At 43.7% G+C, this 20,764-nt stretch overlaps 1 protein-coding gene across 1 annotated transcript in view; it reads left to right on the forward strand.

Annotated features, from left to right (window-relative positions):
* GRID2 (glutamate ionotropic receptor delta type subunit 2) overlaps positions 1 to 20,764 on the forward strand; it is a 535,376-nt gene that overhangs the window by 483,785 nt on the left and 30,827 nt on the right. Inside the window, exon 14 of the mRNA XM_026041440.1 lies at positions 6,698 to 6,864. Coding sequence (XP_025897225.1) covers positions 6,698 to 6,864 — 167 coding nt within the window. The remainder of the gene's footprint in view (positions 1 to 6,697; positions 6,865 to 20,764) is intronic.

Here is a 20,764-nt window from a genome sequence, read left to right on the forward strand (position 1 = left end):
TTATGCAAAATGTTCAGGCTRTTCTTCTGCCTTTCCTTTGATGTCAATAATCTTGATTTAGAAAACTGCTCTTCAGACTACGGCGTCTCCTCCTGTGGCGCTGCGAGTCTCCCCRCGTTATCGGACGTGGCTGCAACTTGACGTGAGGCTTAATGACAGTGAGTGTCATCAGCAAAGGGTGCAACTCAGCGCTGCAGACACTGCAGCTCACAGATTCTGCTGCCTTTCTTGCTGAATCTGCCCTCTTCCGAACTAACCTCCTGCTTGGCAAAATCTGCTCCAGAATCTCTCGTTTCAGCCCCTTATGAACTGGCTTGCCCAGCAAGTTTTCTGCCTTCCCGACAAACCAGTCAGTGGTGAATGGTAATGTTATTAGTATTGGCATCAACTGATGTGGTAGCTGGATTGACTCTTCTGGATCTTTTGACTGTAGTAACGTGGAGGGAAAAATATTGTAAGAGCAAATATTAGGTTGGTGATTTGGAACAAGGCATCCAGATCTGYTTGTAGCTAAATGGAGACAAAGTGCATCCAAATAGCAGCGAGGCTTGCAAGAGGTTTATTTTGCATTTGTTTCCAACAATAGCCTTGGACCTGGTGGAGCGTTGAGTCCCTGTCAAGTTTGCCATGGCATGCTTTCCGGCAGATCCTTTCATTATTTTTATTGCACATATTCTATACCACATTCAATAAGTTTTAGTTGTTACAATTCAATGAAATTCATAAGCTTCAACGAATAAGCTGTGGCACACTGTAAATACATCATGTGATCTACAGCTGTGATTTAATATGTATCATGTTATACTCATCCTAGAGGTTTTGTATCTCTTGTATGCTCTTGCTGTATTTTATATCCTTGTCGTTCTGTGTTTTACCTGACTGTTCATTCAGCTGCAGTATCTCTAGGCCTGGCTTCTGCTCTGAGCAGGTGCCCCATGTAGCTACATCACTTACTAGCTGCCAAATGTAGGTGCCTGCTCTGTTATGTGCACTGGACCTGTGATTCCCATGGAGCTTTTTGCACTATTGGCTCTAAATAATTTGAAATATGACGAAAAAAATAAATATAGTTTTTAAAAAAGTCAGAAGCGACAGCTGAAAAATAATGTGTTTTCATCTTTATTCCCACTAAGATATGCTCTGCACAGATGTGTCAGATATAATACAAGGGAGGATATATTTAGCTGGCATTGTTTCTTGTGCTTTCTTGTCTATGTCTTAAGATTTAACATTTTCTAAAATTTTGCATGAAGGAGGCAGCAGCAAAGATACTGCGTTGGCTTTGTCGGAGATCTCCGTGAATGCAAACCGTGCCTCCCATTTGCGTTTGCAGGGAGCCTGTTTTACAGGACCAGAGCCCACGTGTTCACAGCGGTGTTCTATCCGATGCTAGTAGAGCTGAAGGCAGAAAGGTGCTGTGGTTGGGTACGTGCAGTGCTCTGTAGCTGCGTGGCTGTCTGGTRGGTGCAAAGCCTCCCGTGTTCACACGCACCGTGGCCCTGTGTGCAGGTGCTSTTTTGTGTGCTCCTCCTTGCTGCTTTTCCCCAAAAACTGGTCAGGCAGGTGCTGCCAATTTGGAAAAAGCTGCCTGGCCTCCTTAAATACCTCCTTGTCCAGGTGTGAAGAGACACATGGGTGTTTCCCATTTGGAAATCTCTCTGCCAGGGAGAAGGAGCCCTCCAAAGCCACCCACCAGCTTGTGGGGCTGAGTGTCTTATCCCTTTGCTTATCCCTATCCCTTGTTCCTGCAGTCAGGCTCTGCTGGCAGCTCCCGCCTTCCTTCGTGCCGTGAGGAATTGCGACTTCTCCCTGATCCTTCCAAAACGAGAGAAAAGCTGCAGCTCTGAACAGCGGTCAGTATGTGTGCGTGCCCAGCGTGCTGCACTGCCCGTAGCGTGGCTCTGCCAAGAGACAAATTACTCTTTTAAGGTATCTGAGAAGGGGAGCTACCTGTAGGGCATAAATATATAAGAAGAAATAGAAAATCTGCTTAGATTCTGATTGATTTTGTATTGATTTTAGGAAAAGGCAAAGTGACAAAATTGAGAAGATGTGGAATGAGGCTAGAAGGCAGTGGCATTTTTTCAAGCAAAGTCCATGTAGTTACTGGCCAAATCTGCTGCACGTCGGTGAAGCGCTAGAGCGTCGTTGAGATGATTTTATGACGCTATTGGTTGTGTTTTTCATGCTCCTTCCCTGCTGTTTAGTGCTGGCTGTTGAAATGGTACCATGTACTTCACGGGTCGACACGATGAGCTGGGTGCGTAGCTTGCTTTGTGCTCTGAGGCCTGATTTACAAGTACTCCCAGGCTGCTTGTGCAAATTCCAGGTCAAATGCTGCCTCGTTTTAAGGAGGAAAGTCATCTGATTGCATTGAATCATGGCAACCAAAGTGTTTTACTGCATTCTGTTTTTTTTTTTTATCTTAAAAAGAGAAAAAGAACCTCTAGTTTTTTCACAGCACAAATATTTTAACTCCATTTTTTCTTATTTCTTATCTCAAAGATGCGTTGCTACGTTTGTTTATGTAGTAGGACAAGAACAAGTGCTTGAATTGGACTCAGTTATGTTTTGCCACAAGCATGCCAGTGACACAAGGTATGTGCATCGCATTCAGATTAAGAGATTAAGTTAGAAATGACCGGCTAATTGACCTGTTTCCTTATCAAATAACTATTCTTGTTTATCGTCTGATGAGATTTCCCAGCATGTTTTTCTCCGAGTTTGAACCAGCAAGGCTGAGGCAAAATGTAATGAGACTTAAGTTGTCATGATGACTAAATGGGAAATTCAGAGCAAAGTCTGAAATACAATTGCTTGTTGTATTTATGATTGTATTTATATGAGTTTATATTTTTTTAGATGCCTGTAAGCATAGATCAAGTAAAGCAGAGCTGTCATTAGGATTTTTTCMACTGGAATATTGCAGTAATTGAAAMTGCCTAAGAAAGGAGATAATTTTATAAAACATTATTAAAAACGTAGGAGGCTGTGGCATGCATTTCATTCCACGTTCACGAGCATGTGAAACGAATATTACAACAGTGGGATAACCTTGTGCAAACAGAAGTGACTGTGCGGGCTGTAGGCAGAGRGGAACCTCTGTGCGGAGATTGGGGCTCTGTCCTCGGAGTTCCTGGGTTTAGTTTTGTCCAGCAAACTGAAATGAAGGGTTTTAGTCAAGTAGGATCCTGATAGAAAATGTTCAGAGATGTTCCCTTTGTGAGGAAAACCAGGGTTTGAAATCTTGGTCTCCGAAGGAAATAAATCAGCAAAGTGGAGTCTCTCTGAAGGCAGAGGCTCTGACTTGTGCTTCGGTCCAATAAGTAGCAACTTCATTGGCCTTTTGCAAGAGGATTATGGAGGTGAGGGCGTCTCCATTGCCTTCTGCCGGAGAAAGCTTCCCTGCAAATGCCACCAAGCCGTTTGGTTTTGGTGGCCTTACAAAGAATATTTTTTAACTACTGTTTATGACCAAGGCTTCAGCAAATAATATTCTCCAAAATTTGCAGTAGTGCGGGGCCTTATAAGTATACTTTTATTATCTGTGTGTTGATGCCTCAGAGTTCACAAGAGTGTAAAGTGAAGTCAAACATTTTTGCCTGCCAACACACCTCCTAGTTTCCAGCATAGTGCGCGAGTTCAAAACATCCTGAAGGACAAAAACAGATTCAGTTTTGTTTATTTATATATATATATATACACACGCACACTTCTAAAATATATATGTTTATGTGTAKATGTATGCATATATATATATTTTAATGTGAGCAGGCATCAGGTGCTCCCACGTCTTTTTTAGCCTCTGTCTCGCAGACAGGTGGGTGCCACGGGCAGGGGTTGAAGTTCCCGTCCCCTGTACCCTGCTTGACTGGAGAGCTGGGGTTGCTGCTGCAGGGCAACAGGCTGCCCTCCCAGCAGCACCTCGTGCTCTSGTGCCGCATGGGAGCGTGTGATCCGCATCCGGATGCGCCGTCACCCTGCAATGGGGTTATCACAATGCAAAATGACCGAGTTTCTGGGAACCTAACATCAGGGATGCAGGTCTTCTCTGAGGCGTGAATTACGTGTGTTGGAAAGAGCTTTTCCTTTTTCCAGAGAGGTTTTTCTTTCATTTAGTCTCTCTAGTTGACTGCTGTAGCAAGGATAGTGCCTTGGCTTGTTCTCGCAAGGCAGAGCTAGATTTTTTCTTGTTCGTTTTGAGGCCCAAGTGAGATCTTTAGGTTAAAACCAGCCCTCAGCTGTGTGAAAAGATGCATGGACAGGGAGATTGAAGGCTTAGGGCATAGAYTTCAAAAGAAATGTGCACTAAAACCGGAATCAGATCCCTCCTGTGCTGCCAAGCAACTTGGATTCTCTCTTAGGAAGGCAGTTTTTTTTCCCCCATGTAAAAAAATTACTAATTGGAGAAAGTTCAAAAGTAGTATCGCTGCTTTTGGGAGGCTGAGATGCTAGATTTGCAGAGACAGATTAAAGAAGGCTACACTGCCTATTTCTAGCTTGGCTAACTATCAGCAAAGTTCAGCAACAGTTGAATGGGGTCAGCCCCAACGGGAGAGTATTTAAAACTGCGTTAGCAAGGAGTGACAGAATAAAGTTATAAAATAAAGGAGGAGTGAAAATAAATTTGTTGAATAACAGTGAAGACCTATTTAGATGGAGGTACAGTTCCATAAAGTGATACAAGGATGACGAGTGGGTTTGCACCATGGTTTTACATTTCATAGACGTGTAGAGGCGTAAGGAGAAACTGCTGAAACGGAAGGGGACTGTGGCATAGGACAACCTTGTGTTGGAGGGAGATGTTTGTTTAGGAGGATCCCATCTGACTCCTCAGTTTCTCTTTCCTGGCCCTGCACTTCAGCTGAGAGTCACCCTGGTCTGTCTGTGAGCAGTTAGGTCTGTGGGAACCTGAGCCCTGGCATTGCTGGGGCTGCTCTGAGGCTGGCGGAGACATCACTTCATCACAGGTGTTATTGACAGCAAGTGCTTTTGCTGCCTTGATGTATTCTCACTGTGAGCYGTTTTACAGCAAGGCAGCCAAATCTAGAGGACTTTTCCTGACCCGTGAATGAGTCTCTCTACTTTGGTGCCTTCGTTGTAATAGGAAGGTAGAAGGGTGAGTTAGGACAAAAGTCGTTATCATTAAGTGCCCAGGCACTAACCCAAGCAAGGAGCAGCTCTGTAGGTTGTAGCTTCTGCCAGATGAATATGCAGGTTGTGGGGCTTGTTTGTGAGGAATCTGCCTCTGTCCCTCATTCCCTGGCCGCTTGGAGAGATCTAAGACTCCACTTGGAGGTGGAAAACCATCACTGACCGTTTCAGGGCCTAAAGATGAAAACCGACCCCATCCCTCATCCATGTCTATTTTGAAAAGGATTTTTTACATCCTGCCAATCATCCCGAATCACCAGACCCTGTGTCTGCCCCTCTATTACACGGGCTGCACCAATCCTTCCTCAACGGTGTCCAAAAATGCCGGTGGGAGGTTTTGCCTTGGCTGGCCCGCGGTGTCTGCGTCAGCCTGACTGCGCGTGAAGCAGAACGTGTCCCCAACGCGGCACCAGGGCCTGGGCACTGCAGCCCGTCTGCCCTGGCTTGCTTCAGTGGCTTTTGTRTGTAAGCACTCTTTAAAAACATCGTCCACGTTGTCAAAGCCTAATCTAAATGATGTACTGACACTGCTGATTCTGATGTGCTGCCTTGGTTTTGCATTCTCCTTGGGTTGCGTGGCCCCAGATGGCCTTTTTGTGTTCTGTTTACTTTTCACTAAGCTGTCACATATTTATTCCCATTAGATGTGCAAAGTCAATGGGTTCAGCCTGGTTTTACAGCATGGTTGGCTAATATGGCATAGAGAAAACACTGAGTGAAGCCAGGCAGAGGGTCAGGAAACGAGCAGTGCGATTGCTCAGGCCCAAGAGAGACACCAACAAAACAGGAAAGTGGTTACATATCCAGTAGAGGAGRTTAGAGATTTTTTTTTCTAGAAAAATTCTGTGATTGGAGAATGAAAATTCATCAAAATATGAAAAGATTCATTTGTACTGGATTTCTTTTTTAAAAAGCTTGTTTCTATACAACTTCTGAAATTTTAGGTAGATATTTTTTAAAAAAAGGATTTGTTTCAAATGTTAACAGATAGTAAAATGTGACTTTGTCAGCCCTTGAATATAGTGAGTTGGTTTGAATTTATTTAATTACACAATTAGAATGACTTAACATGCAGTTCATATGCAACAGAAGTCTTTGAAGATGCACACCTTTTCCCAACACCCATTCATGTATGTCCCACAGAATCACATCATTTTTCCTGTAAATACTTGTTGTAATAGTTCAGAGAATTAACTTCCTGGGTTCTGTTTGTTTATTTGAACTTGATATTAAATAAAGGTGCCCAGTGTGCCCCTTGATTTCCAGAATGGGACTAGTACAAGATTTCTGCACAGTGCTCTTTCTCCAACAGCAGGTTGCTCTCAAATCACCTTAAATTCCCTGTGTTTCCAATGAGGAGCTAAGCAAAAGCACCAAGTGGTGTTGCTCCTGATGCATTTTTTCTGTTGAGAACTCCAGGGCATCAGCAATTACTCTTCTCCATAAACAGAGACCAGCGATGTTCTAACACATCCAGGTGCATGAGGTCCTCGTGGAGGACCGTGAGTGCCGATGGCCTGAGCTGTCCTCCTTTGTGCTGCAGGTGAAGCACGGGAACTACGCCTTCGTGTGGGATGCGGCGGTGCTGGAGTACGTGGCCATCAACGACGCCGACTGCTCCTTCTATACGGTGGGGAACACGGTGGCGGACAGAGGGTACGGAATCGCTCTGCAGCACGGCAGCCCCTACCGGGATGTCTTCTCCCAAAGGTAAGGGCTCGGACGAGGAGAAATGCCATCATCCCTCTCAGATATGGAACCTTTCTCTTTATTTCAAGCTTTCTGTAAGGGAAAACCATCTTGTGCTCACTCTCAGCTTCCTGATTTTTGAGACAGGCATTCGTTTCCTCGGAGATTACGGGATCATTAATTTCCCTAGAAACTGCATTGGAAATACTTTGGGGAGACTTTTTTATGAACTCTTCTTGTTCCTCTTGGAAAACATGAATGAGATAGACCAAACCTAGTTAGGAGGAAAATAAGAAAGGAACTGAGGTGTTTGCTTCAAAGGTATGTCCTGAATCAACTCTCCCTTTTACAGAAGCCTTGTCTAAAACCAAAGAAAAGCAGACTTGCMTTGTGGAGACCTTTATTTGTACCCAAAATTTTAGATGCTCATGCCAATACTAATCAATACCTTGAGCTACAAAAGGGAGATCTTCAGAGATACTTCTGGTACGGTGCTTCTCAGATCAGAAATTCTAACTGAGTAGTATCCATTTTGTCATCTCAGCACTGGATACTTGACTCGAGAATCGATTCCTAGTTCCTAACACAGGCGACATGTGATAAGACATCAAACATGTTTAAAGTGTCATTTCTGTGGTCTGATCTTCTTAGGGAAAGATTTGTGTTAATCTCGTGATCCTTTCTTTCTGATCCTTTTTTATTCTCTTAGCCTCTTTTCTGATTTTTTATGTAGAATTTTGTGAAAACTTAATTTTACACTTGTGCTGAACATACTGTGTATGGTTGAAATAGTGTGTGTGAATCATCCTTGTACAAATGTACCTCCTTCAGACTGATGCCTTTGCCTTAAAATCACAGTGTAAGATAGGGGAAAAGTTGGTAAACGAGTAGCTTGACAAGCACAATCAGAGACATGGTTCTCTGCTCTTCCATCTTGTTTACGTGGAGAAGACCTAAATTGTTCGAATTGGTTATTTGCTGGGCAAGATTTGACTGAATTTTGTGCTGAGATAGCAGTAACATAAGTCAGAAGTTCACAGAATCAATGATGAGTTTTATTTCGATGAACCATATGTATGATTTACATAAAAGATGGGGATTAGCAGTATAGGGAATTACTCACTGAATACTTTGATATCCTGACYGTGACCCGTCGGGCTCTGCTAAGTCTCTCTGGCTCTGTCCTGTTCCCATTTCATGTACAAAACCGAGGAGCACCTCAGATGCTGTTCAAGGTGTTAARCTGTTGTCTTCAGGTCATGAGTAAGTCTGTGAATTAAGGTAAGTTAGAGCTGCAAAGTTTGAAGACCAAGAGGAGTTTCCCAGGCCACTTGTGCAATGCTAACTATATGGAGACCACCAAGTGACAGACAGGGCTCCTGGCAATACAGCTCAGCTCTCCTCATCCTCCTGCCTCCCAGATTGCCAGCAGGGTCCCGGTAGGTGTATCCAGACCACCCTRGGAGCTGTCCTGACATCGCTGGTGTAGTTGCTGCACTTGCAGTATTTGGTGGGCACGGCAGTATTCAGCACCAGGAAAGGCTTCCTTGTGGCTTTTTCTGGCCACTGCCTTCAGTGGTCTTCACTGCTGCACCAGTGGTCTCTGCAGCTCTGGCATTTCCAAGAACAGTTTTATTTTCTCATAAAATGGCAGTGTTTCAAGATGTTATATTTTGGAGGTACAGYGAAGCAGAAAGAAGCATAAAAACTGGCACGTGTATAACTCTTTTTATCTGAGAATCTCCGATGCGCTGGTTAAATATTAGCTTTTCTCAGTGGAAAGTAAATGTCTTTTCCCCTGGCATAAGGCGGTTTCCAAGGTCAGGTGTTTTCCCATCCTGGAATGGAGGATTGTCGGCACTCGGACTTCTTCATTTTCATTTCCTGCTGCAATTACGAGGGCTCAGGTGAATGCAGAGAGGGATCATTCCTGAGCCCGTTGTCCCACAAGGAAATGGAAAGACTTAGCCACAGGAAAGACYTGAGGAGAAAACAACTCGCTACGTTAGACAGGGATCAAAAGGAGAATGTGCTCAGAGTCATGCTGGGTTGCTGGGGGGGGCTGAGATGTATAGTCAGAAAACGTGAGCGCTGCCTTTAAACTAATTTTTATTTCTGTGTTATGATGGCTGATCATATTGCACTTTTAATTACACCCATAAATATAAATTTGCACTTGGAATCTCTCAAGCACCATTTTAGGAACAAACACGCGAAAGAGGATGCGTGCTTATAAGGTAGATTTGCTAAAAGCCCTTCAGTGCTGTTTCTTATKATTACTTCCATATGGTTTTTACAAACCATCCTTGCTTTTCTCCMTAATGAAAAGGCTGAACAACCCTCAGCTGCTGCAGGCTGCATGCTAAATAGAGAGGGAAGGAGACTCTGCTGGGTGGGATTAGCAAATGTTCGCATGAATATTTCACACGCTTTAATGCGGTGCRGAATCACTTTGAAATATATTGGCATTTCTTGGTCTTGCCCCAAATAAATACATCTGTGTGAAAATACAAGGCTTCTCTTTTATGAATTTCAGGGAAACCCGTAAGCTGCAGAGTGTGAAATCCCTGGGGTGCAGCTGTGAAAGGTCTGGCAAGATTACAGGAGATTTYGGTCTCAGTGCGGGAAGCAGGGCCAGGAGGTTAAGACTTTTCATTACGTTTTCTGGGCAGGCAGGGAATTCCCATTGAAACAGAGAGGGGGAAAAAAAAGGCAGTAGAGAAGTGTAAAAGCTCACCCCTTCTCCCCAGGGCCACGGGGCATGAATTAGAGCCGGGGTAATACTGTGCTCAGGCTCCAGCCTTGGGGATTGCTGGACATTTTGTGCGTTCGGGGYGCCTGTTGTGCTGCTCTGCAGGGGCTGAAGACATCGTGTGCGGAGGCTTGGGCAGGCACGTGCCTCGAGAGAGAGTGTTGGATGTTCCTGCTTGCTTGCAAGGGCTCAAATTCTGCAGCGCGGGTTTGGATGTCGTGAAACACTGGTGGAGAATGTGATAAACATGCACGTGTTTCATGTAATTTCTTTAAAAAAAAAAAAAAAAAAAAAAAAAATCCATTCCAGACCCAGCACAGAAACTGAAGCCGTATTCGGCATCAGTCTCTCAAGACTCTGGGAAATACAAGGTTGGGGGATTGCAAAAGAGCTTTGGACCTTCTGCGTGCTGTGGAGAGGGCGAACGGTGCATGAGAAAAGTTGCAGTGCYCCAAGTACAAAATCAAAAAATAGCTTTGCTGTGAGCAGAGTTTATTGGAAGAGAGGAGTAGCCAACTGAAAGCATTGGAAAAAAAAACCCTAAACAATATCTGAGACCTTTCCTAAGAAAAAATTTGGGGGGCTGAAACCAAGCCCCAGGCAGCAAGTGCTGTGAATGCAGAATAAGATGCCATTTTCCTATATTCAGAAGTGGAAATGGCCAAACAGGGTCTTCAGCAGTGAGCCCTGTCCCTGTGTTTGTGTCCCTGGAAAGGAGGTGGGGGAAGCAGGCCCTGTGCCTGGAGCCCGAGGGARACGCCAGGGATTGTACTCGGGGAATGGACCTTTCACAGCGTCCTGATGAGCCCCCCTGCGCTCCGAGCAGGTTTTGCTGCAGGAGCGAGGCTGTGCCCAGGGTGTTCACCTTCATRCAAGGTTCGAATAATACGATTCAAAGAATTGCTAAACTTGAGGCAGACTCCTGAATTTAAGTAGAGTTCTGGAATTTTTAAACCCTTAGATCGCATAACTAAAATTACATGGGAGATGGAGGGATAGATTCCAAGTTTCTGAGCCATCTGACGTGAAAATCCCCTCCCAGTAAATTCAGTCCAACCCATATCAACAATGTTGCTTCAAATGTTAGCTGTAAGCTGAATTTCACGTGTTTTAAAGTTTTATAGAGGCAGCGAGTGCGTGGCTGCAGGGTTGAAAACTGCTCGGTATTAAATCTGATGGCAACGGAGCTAGGAGGAGTCTCGCCCAGCAGCTCTTCCTAAAGATCTTTCCTCGTTTGAATTTCCAGTGGAGGGGTAGGATTGAGACACCCTTCTCCRTGGTGCTTGGCAGTTGTTGTGGCTGCATTTCCCGAGCCTACGTTTTTATACTTAAACATGGAAATGGAAACTTCATCCCGCTTTATGACTAAGTGCGAAACAAGAAGGATGATCTGATTAAGGCAAAACTGGGCTTGCCACTTGATTCATAAAACACTTTGCAAAGTGCATTTAGTAATTTGCCATTGGAGCCGCTTGCACGGGGAGCTCTCAGCACAGAGCTGCCGCACCGTGTTTAGCTCCTACTTTGACTACTCAGCTATTACTTCCATTTGTATGGATTTATTCTGCYTCACACATTATGTTACCAGTCACTTTGAGTATTTCCAAGTCATAGCAGTCTTTTCCTGACATACATTTGTCAGAATGAACAGCCTTGATTGCGCTTATTACAGGCTGCAGTTCCTGAGTAAGGGGAGAGTTGGGAAATTGCCCAATAAAACAATAGATAAAACAGAATGTTACAGTAGATGAATAGAAATAAAAGTTTGAAATGACCACAACCAAAAAGGAGGAGGGATAGGGGGATAGAATTAGAAATCTCACGTGACAAAATAAATCGGGAAGAATCCAATCAATCTTTAAGCTGAACTTAAGGCTCAGGTATAGGAAAAGACTCTTTAACAGCTGCCTGATAGCGAGTCAGTGAAGTTTGTCTTAGTTTGATTTTCTCTTAATCACACGCTATATCATGCTCCTCTAAAGATCACCGTGGAAAAATAATGATCCTTTTATGCTAATTGTAACTAGGAAAATAAAAAGCATCATATTTGCTACTATTGTCATCTGTTTTCTACTGACAGAATAGTACAAAAATAGGCAAATTTGCACAGCAAATTGTGACGGAAATGCACCAATTAATTACCTACAGCTGCTCCCCGCAAATCAGCAACATTTTAACTAGAAACAAGCGTGAAATAACAGAATAGCTTCACAGGCCTCAGTTTTGTAGGTGGGTTTCCCAAAACAAAGAGCGTTAGTGTCTGTGAAGATATGTAGCTGCTACAGAAAAGTCTCAAGCTAGGTAAGCTGCTATAGGAAAAACTCTGTTCAGGTAACACTTGGTCTGCAGCAGGAGAAAAGGTGGAATTTTCAGGAMTTGCACCCCTCAAGGCTCATCCTCTGAGAGAAAAGTAGCCAGAAAATAAGCATGTTTCTCCAAGCTTGGTAGTAGGCATTAGGATTTCCCAAACCAGGACTTCACTTTGTTGGCTTGGCCTGAGGGATTCCCAGAGGAGCAGGGAGAGGTTTTGGTGGAAGCGCAGAGCAGAGCCTTGAAGGAGCCGACAAGTGTGCAGGCTGTTCTTCATGTCCTTGGGTGGTGCAGATTTCCTCGGGTTTCAGGGGGCTTCCGTTAATTAGCAGCGGAACTTCAGATCATGGAATTACTCYAGATTTATACCGGTTTAGCTGACAGGAGAATTTAATCCTATAAATAWGTCAGTGACATAATTTAGATTTAAGGCCCCATGAAACAGGGAAYTTATGTTCTTTATTTATTTGCTTTYTGTCTGTGAAGTGCTTTGGAAAATGCATCAGCTCTGACAGCCTCGAATTCTATAGATCTTCATCTCTCCAGATATAGGAGTGAGCTGAGGTTTTGGGGTGCCCGTAGATTTGCAAGGGCTCCTACGGCGGAGCAGCTTGAGAGGAGGCAACGGATCCGGATGAAATGGTAATATTCCCAGGAGTGAAGGGGTTGTTAATGCAACACAATCAAATGTCTGAAGAGGTAAGCGTTGTTGCTGTATTCCTAATGTCCCTCCTGAGTTAGAAATAGCTATAACACGTTGCCTTTTAAAAGCAACAGTCTCRATCCCAGTCAAATACATAACACCACGTAAAAATAAGGGGGTTTAGAAAGAGGCGCTGACAGGTGTCTGGTCCAAGCACAACGGTGTGTCTGGCTGCTACACCAACACGTTGCTGTGCTGTCAGCAGTGCGTGCATGTCGTTCTCACCTGCAAAATGAGATGTTTGTATAGATACACTCGGGGCGGCAGCAGCAGCCTTGTCTCGCTGGGTGCACCTTTCCCCCTCCTCCCCAGGTGTGTTTCCACGGCTGCTCTTTTGGGAGGTATTAATGCTTCCTTGCAGCAAACTGCTGTTCCTCACACCACCACCAAATCCGCCCTGGGGTTAGGGGTCCTCCTGGTACAGCATGGCCCTGACGGGTGAAACCAGGGCTTCCTTCCTAGGTGYTCTTCCCTTTTCAAAACCGAAATGCGTAGGAATACCAAGCTGTTTGTTTTGGCTTGACAGAGGTGAACTTTTTGCAAAAATGCTTAAACGTTGCAGCCATCGGATCACTAACACAGACCGAGCAGGTGCTTTAGATGCGGAATTATCGGAGCGCTGCATCTGGATGGCGACTCACATAGGGGATATCTCTCGGTAAACAGCGCGGTGTCTTTACCCAGCAGCAGAAACGCTGCAGGTCCCGACTGACGTGTTGGCCTGGGTACGCAGGATGGTTGCTTCCTAGCTGGCAGTGCATTCCTAAAGTTCAGCTTGTGRTGCTCACAGGTGACGTTGGTGAGTTAGTGGTACCCGATACCGCAATATACCTGGGGTGCTGCCTGCAAAAAATAGTTGTGTTCTCCTTTTGCCACGTCCTAGGCTTTGGGAATCTCCCCTAAAACTGACAAAAATAAATAAATGAAAAAAAAAACCCTAAAAACTGTATCTGAGCAGGAAATGTCTTTATGTCTGACAGTCTTTTCAGTCACCTGTGCTGCTTTCATTTGGAGCACCAAGTAGTGCTTGCCTTGAATCACAGTGCTCTGATGGACAGCAAGGTCTCAAGGAGCTTTCTGGGGAACATGTGCGGAATTGTTTCCCAGTTTGAGGTTGATTATTGGCTCTGAACTTGAGGTTTTCTCTCAAAGAAATTTCAGCTAAGGTTTTGGGTTGCTCAACTCACAAGCGAGTGAGTTAGTCTGATGGTTGAAGGATGGAATAGTATGATATTCAGGAATTATATTTGAACTTGAAATTGGGAGTAACCTGCAGATAGGAGATGATGGCCCGAAGCYTCAGCAGGCAGAACTGAAGGCCTGGTCACATCTTGGCCATTACCCGGTGGTTCCGCAGTGACTCTGTGATGAACTGAACTAGGTCCTACCAGTGGGATACCTAAATGTCATCATTTCAACTGAGTTTTTGGGTAAGTTGAGAGAAGAAACCTGGTATTTGATAGGGAGAGATAAAAAGGAATGTTGGTGGTAGTTGCAGAATCAGTCATCATAAAAGGAGGAAAAGTCTGAATTAAGGTTCTGCTTCAAAGAAACCTGAAGGTAAGGAATGCAATTAATCAATTCTGCCAACTTAAACCAACCTTATAATGATGCCATGCCATTAATCTGTGCTTCTGATTAAGGCATTTCCTGAGTTTTAGAACTTGAGTAGATTAAAGCATGTGTTCTTATTTCTTTCTTCTTAGTATTTCCTTTTCTTTTTTAATTRTAAGAACATGTCAGACTTCTGTTTTCAGATGATTAAATTGCAGCAGGGGTGAGAACTTGGAAGGTTGAGGTTTAAAGTGAATTGGGTCCTGGCTGTGACTCTGTATCCTTGGTGCCGCACTGGCCTTTCCCACATTACTGGCTGCAAATCCATGCAATTCATCTTCAGGTTGCTCTTCCTAAAGATCTTTGTGCTCTTTCCTAAAGATCATCCGGACRTATACCTGACTCCTTTGGTGCCTCCTGCCCTTTCCTGTTCAAGCAGTGAATGCTGGAGCCGGGATAGCGCGAGGAGCCTCGGGAATCCTCCTGGCCGCGCTCTGTCCACAGCGCGAGCCCGCAGTTAACTTGCCATGCTTCCACTCATCTTGACTGTGATGCTTAGGGAACTTGGCTGCCCCTGTTGTCTTTTGTACCATCCCGTGGGAGCAGCATGGGCTGTCATGGCAATGACTGTCAGGTGGTTGCAACTGTTTTGCTTGGAGAGTAGGAAAACTGAAGGCCGGAAGAGGAGATAGCAGTTCTGGGAAGCTAAAATACCAGTTACAGATACTGCTTAGTAACAGAAATGTTTCAGCTGTTAGCATTTGTAGATTATCAGTATTGTTTTCCTTTAGCTCTTAGGTGAATGTTATTGGTTTGTATTTGACTGGTCAAGGCATGATTTGAAATGACTGCTAAAAGAAATGGATTGGGGCCCCATCCGCTACATTGAGCCCCCAGGAATTGTGTTATGTATTCACTGAGGAAGTTGATATCCTAGTAAGTAAAAGTAAACTGACTGAAAAATGCAAGATACAGATCTATAAAATATGTGAAGAAGAGATTTGTTCATAGGAGTAATCTCTCTGTGTTTTTTTTAAGACAATGGCAATGGGGCCTTGAGGCCATATCAAAATATATTAATATATTCCATATTCAAATATAGAAGTTTGAATCCAAATCTCTTTGACTTCTTTCTTAAAATAGAATAAAACCTTCCTGGCGGAACACTGGGGGCAGGAGGAGAGGGGATTTGCTTAGTTCATAGCTACACAGACAGGATCAAACTCATTTCTGCCAAAATTTCTAGAAAATGATTTCACAATCCTTTCAAGTCAGAAGTACCAAATAGTTCTGTCTCTGGCAAGTCTTGGTATGAATTTGTTATTTTTTTTCAGCAACTTTGCACAGGGATGTTCTTAAGGTTTGATGATGTTCTGGCAAAACAGGAGGAGGAGGATCTGTTGTTTATGGATTGTATAACATTTTGTGCAAGTGCTTCCATCTCTGATAACAGAGTCTGGCTTTCTAGACAGAGGGAAAAGAGGTGTCTTGACTTGCAAGTTGTTGTCCATGTGCTTTGTTTCAGAGAGGCTCAATCTGAATGGCACAGCTACTTCTCCAGCATAGCTCTTAACTATGATACAGAAAACAGCAAAGTTTTTGCAATACAGTGGGTCGCGTTTTAAAACTTAGCATCTGGGAACGTATCAGCATTGATCTYGCACTGGAGCCTGCCCTTTTTGATGTTTCTCTCTTTTGTAATGAGCTCCTCGGAGAGAAAAAAGGGCTAATAATTCTCATTTCACCAGGRTCTCAGGGGAACGAAGCAGGTTTCTCGTCACACTCGAGCTGACAGTTTGCTGACTGATGGCRTTTAGAGAAAGTTGAAAGACGATTAAAGCCTCATGATGTTGGTTGATTTCCAGAACATGACTTGTTGGATATGATGATAAAGTGGGAGCTTTTCTTCCGTGACCCTTAGGGGCTTGAGGTTGTTTAGGATGAAATGACGGAYGAAACGATGGCTGAAGGCAGATCCATGTGTGCCTGATGTGGTCAGGCACAAGGTGACAGGAGCCAGTAAAGCCCCTTTTTGCTACTGAGAGCTTGACAGCAAAGCCAAAAGGAAATTAMTACCATAATGAGTCATTTTACGTGGGAGGCCAGAAGTGTCAAGGGAGTTGGAAGGCGCTTTTTGCCAGGCTACGTAAGGCTGCGTGACGTGACATTTCATGACAGTCGTGGTAACTCTGTATATCCAGGAGTATTGTCAGCAATCGGTACAGTCCATATACAGATAGCTATAACTGTGGACAGTTTAGGATTAGGGATATATTTAGGTGTATTTGAAGATACATCAGGTACACTCATAGCTAGGGCAGTGGCAAAGTGACAGTCTTGTAATCCTTAATCCTTTGTGGTCATGTTGTGGGTGCGAGGAAGGAAGGTGCTTCCCTGTGTCCCCCACTAGCACAGGGAATATAAAACACCCACAAAATGAGCCGTGGTCCCTGAAGCATCTCTCCAGCATCTACCTGGATTTGACCTTCAGCTTGCTAGTTTGTGCCTTTTACCCATTAATTAAAAAAGATCTACAAGAGGAGTGTTGTCGGACCTCAGTACTAAGGCTTGGGTGCAATAAATACATCTCTGTTGGACCAGGGAGCTTTAAGGGAATTTTTAATAAGGAAACCTTAACTTTTGAGTAGACTCCTCAGGGCCTTACAGGAGCATTATTAATATCCCCTGTAGAGCTGCGAGGTAACTTGGCTTTTACTTAACTATTTATATCTTTGCTTATCATAGTGCTTTAAGTAAGCGTGGTTGGCATTAATGTAGTTAAAGGCTCATTATTATTATTATTTGGCATTTTCTATGGGGAAACACTAATTAATCTAAACTATTGAATACTCAACTGTTTTCCAAAGCCAAGTATTGGCACCACATAAGGTTTTTCTGCATGTGGGCAGCACTTGAGAGCTGCCTCAGTTACAGCAGGTTATGCAGTGCTGTGGCCCAGCCATGCACGTCTCTTCCAACGTGCAGCTAAGCCTTTATTGATCATGTGTTGGTCACGTATAGGTCTTTACGTGGAAAATGTGGTCACGGTGGTGCAGAACACTGTGAAACCATTAAGAACATTTGAAATGAGTCCCAGGGTGTTTGAATCTGACCAGGAAATGGGAACAGAAATTATATGCTGTCTCACAACCAGTGTGGTCAGAGCTTGACATGTAAGTCTTCTTTCAGGTCATATTACGCTCTTCTGCCACCATTTCTTCCTTCACTAGCTCTCAGTTTTCCACCTTTTTTCTTTTATTTTTTTCCTTTAATGAGCATAAGAAGTGTTTTTATCCTCCTGAGATAAGGCCTTATTCCCCTTGCCATCCCTGTGTCTCGTATCTGTGTCGAGTCTGTCTCTTGAGGCTGGGTGACAGCAGAGCAGGGCGTTTTGGGGAGATGGCACCTGCGCCCTCTTCCACGTAGTTCAGAAATGCTTTGCGCTCTGTCTTGCAAGAGAATATTGGCTTCTCACAACTCATCACACCGGTGGTTGTTGGTTGCTAATAAACCCAAATCCCCATTGTCCTCCTTCATGTCTAAGCGATGAATTCCCATCTGAGCAGATTTGCTGTCACTCTTAATCTGAAAGATTAAATATCTCACTTGATATTTGAACTAATCTTGTTCAGTCCATCTCCATCACTGGGATAGCCAAAATCGTAAATTCATTCTTCTGTCCGTCAGAGGGTCATGTTAGAAAGTCTGCTGATACTGCACCTGCTGTGTGATCTGCCCCTCACATGATAAAGAATTTTTACTGAAACCTCACTAAAAATGATATGTTGCAGGCGGGCAAAGGCAGCAAGCYTTTAATGAGGCAAGTAACATACATTCTTGTTGTTTATGTATTTATAAGTTGTATTTTTGAGAAGCAAAAAAATAATAGTTTGAGGAAACTCCTGTCAACTTCTCAGTTGGGATGTTTGTGGTTGGAAATACCAGTCTGTGGCAAGCTGACAGTAGTACTGTCAGTAGAAGAAATGATTATGACTGGCGTCCTGCAAACCTTTAAGAAAGCTACTGTTTTTTTATTTCTCTGAAACTGAGGATGGTCTTTGGTGGAAAAATTTGAATCAGGTAGTTAGCAGCAATACAATTTGTGCACGTGTGCAGGAGAAGTCTTGAAGTGAGTTTATTGCTGAAGTTTAGTGAAAAGGCTTTATTTGATTATTCCTTTCTCCTTTTCTTTTTCCTTTTTTATTTTTTTCCCCTAAGATAGGGCTTTATTTCATTCACTTTTCTCACACCCACACTTCTTCAGCATAAAGAGAATGACTGTACAGAGGAAAATGCCATTATTGTCAACTGATGCTTACATTTCTTCCAAGCAGGTCTTTGCAGACCTGGGGAATAATAAATGTAGATTGCATCAGAGATGGAGCTGATGATAATAACAGAATGCTTGCTCTCTGATTATTCATTGTAGCGGGACAATTACAGAAATCTCCAAGTTTTCTGTGGCGCCTTTGAGACTTACCATGCTTCATTTAAAAAAAAATGTAGAACAACCTTGGTGAAAGTAGAACAAAGTCTATTTTYCTCTTTCTCTTGCAGTTAGAAGTAGTACTTGTGATTGCCACCAGGAACCCAGTTTCATGTAAGAGCCGAGAGATGAAAAATGTGAATTGCCACAGTGCTCTTCACCCGGATCCTGAACCTGTTAGCAAAACTGGGCTTGATTTTTGAGTCTCCTGCAAAAGCGAGACTGMCGAGCAGTTCCTATGGATTGAGATTTCATTGTGAGCATTTTGGCTTAAAACTACTATTATCGCTGCTTGATGGATAAATTCATTATGCTTTTTGATTGATTTTTACATGTTAAATAACACAGAAAATACAGTCATTGTTTGACAGGGGTAGGCAATTGGAAAATAATAAATGGAATGYAACAGAGGTGCTTTTTCTTCCCTAAATGCTTTCTCTGGATCAACAACTGCATGCTTTCATCCCAATAATTGGAAGTTTTCAATGCTGTAGTAACTATACTGCTATATCTGTAGGAGAGATATGATCTGTGGCCATTGAGACACAGTTCATTTTTGGCTAGTACTAGTGAAAATAATTGCCATGTCAGTTCTCTACCTGAATTACTTGTGATAGATAGACTTGTGGATTAGGCAGCCTGCGCCCTGAAATAATGAGAAATGTCAGGTTTTGGTTAAAAAATGAGTGGTGAAATATCTCTGCAGGTTATTATCACTTTGAGGGATTAGGGCTCCTCTCCATTATTTCCTCCACTATTGTTGAATTGTCCAATTTAAGTGACTAACAGCGCGCTCTTTCTGGAAGCTGTTGGTGGGAGCCGAGGAAATAAAACATAATAGAGGAATCTGTTACACCAAGGGTACCTGGATGCAGCGGCTGTTGGTGGAGTGCGGAGGCAGTAGCAGGCATCRAATTTGCAGCTCTGAGACTTGTCCTGCTGTGTTCCTCGGAAGTCGCAGAGGCTCAGAGCTTGGATTAATGGATGAGAGGCAGGGATCATTCTCGGTTTTGCCCCTGTTATCTCAGCCACCATTCGGAGTCATTGGCTAGGTTCCCACTGAGGGGTTTTGTTGCCACAAACTTGTTGGTTTGGGGGTTTATTTTGCCCATGCAGTTGGTTACTGCAGCATCGAAGTATTTGCTGACTCTGGTACTTGACCCCTAGAGCTGCTGCTTTAGCAGTCGCAGCCTGAGAGCTTTAATATGCTCAAATTTCATTTTTAGTTGGCAGTTTCAGGTCTCTGGTCRTTCAAAACAAGAACTCTTGTGTATGTCATCTCACAGCGAGGACATAATTTTGACAAGAGCATCGTCGCCTGTCGCTTTATTCCTTGGAGATGTCGTGCCATTTTGGCACAGTTATATTTCAGTATCTTGGACATCCATTTTGTGGGAAGGAAAGAATCGGATTCCGCATCAAGTCCCTTTAGGGAAATCAGCGTATCCCAAACGAGAGCTGTACRAACGGTAGGGATTTGGGGAACTCTGCAGTGAACCCACAGCAGCCAGCTTGCTTCTCCCTTCCCATATTTACCAAATCCACTTGGGCTTAACTGCCTGCATGACCCAACAGGATAAACTGACAGAAGGAATACCAAATATATAGATTTAGGGGCTTTGATGAGTATAGGCCAGTTCAGGCTTTTGCTAACAGCCCCATTCCTCACCATAGGCTGCAGAAAATCAGTCTTATAACAAGACTGCTGCCTCATTTGCATCAGTTAAAGCCCGAAGGAGGTCAGGCCGTGCCTACGGCCCCATAACTTAAGGTTAATGGTCAGCCCGTGCCTCTTCATCTCCCTCCTGCTTTCTCCATCCTCATGGATGAGGGTCCTTCAGCCTGCGCCAGAGCAGACTCCAGCTCTGTGTTTATTTCCCTGTTGTTTCTGCTAGCAGTTGATCGGGATGCCCATCATTGCTAATGCTCTGTTTATTACAGTTTAARTGTGTTGCCTAACTGGAGTTTTAATCTCCTCCGGTGTTGGAAAACATCCCTAATTAAGGCAGAAGGAGAATCTTCAAATCTATGGAGGCCTGTTAACATAATATTTAGTGTCAGCGGGTAGCCTCCTTTGGCTAAAAAGATGTGTTCCGAATAAAAATGTCGCCTCTGA

This window comes from Nothoprocta perdicaria, unplaced genomic scaffold, assembly GCF_003342845.1.
Source record: "Nothoprocta perdicaria isolate Ctin4 unplaced genomic scaffold, notPer1 scaffold_285, whole genome shotgun sequence".
NCBI classification, from domain to species: domain Eukaryota; kingdom Metazoa; phylum Chordata; class Aves; order Tinamiformes; family Tinamidae; genus Nothoprocta; species Nothoprocta perdicaria.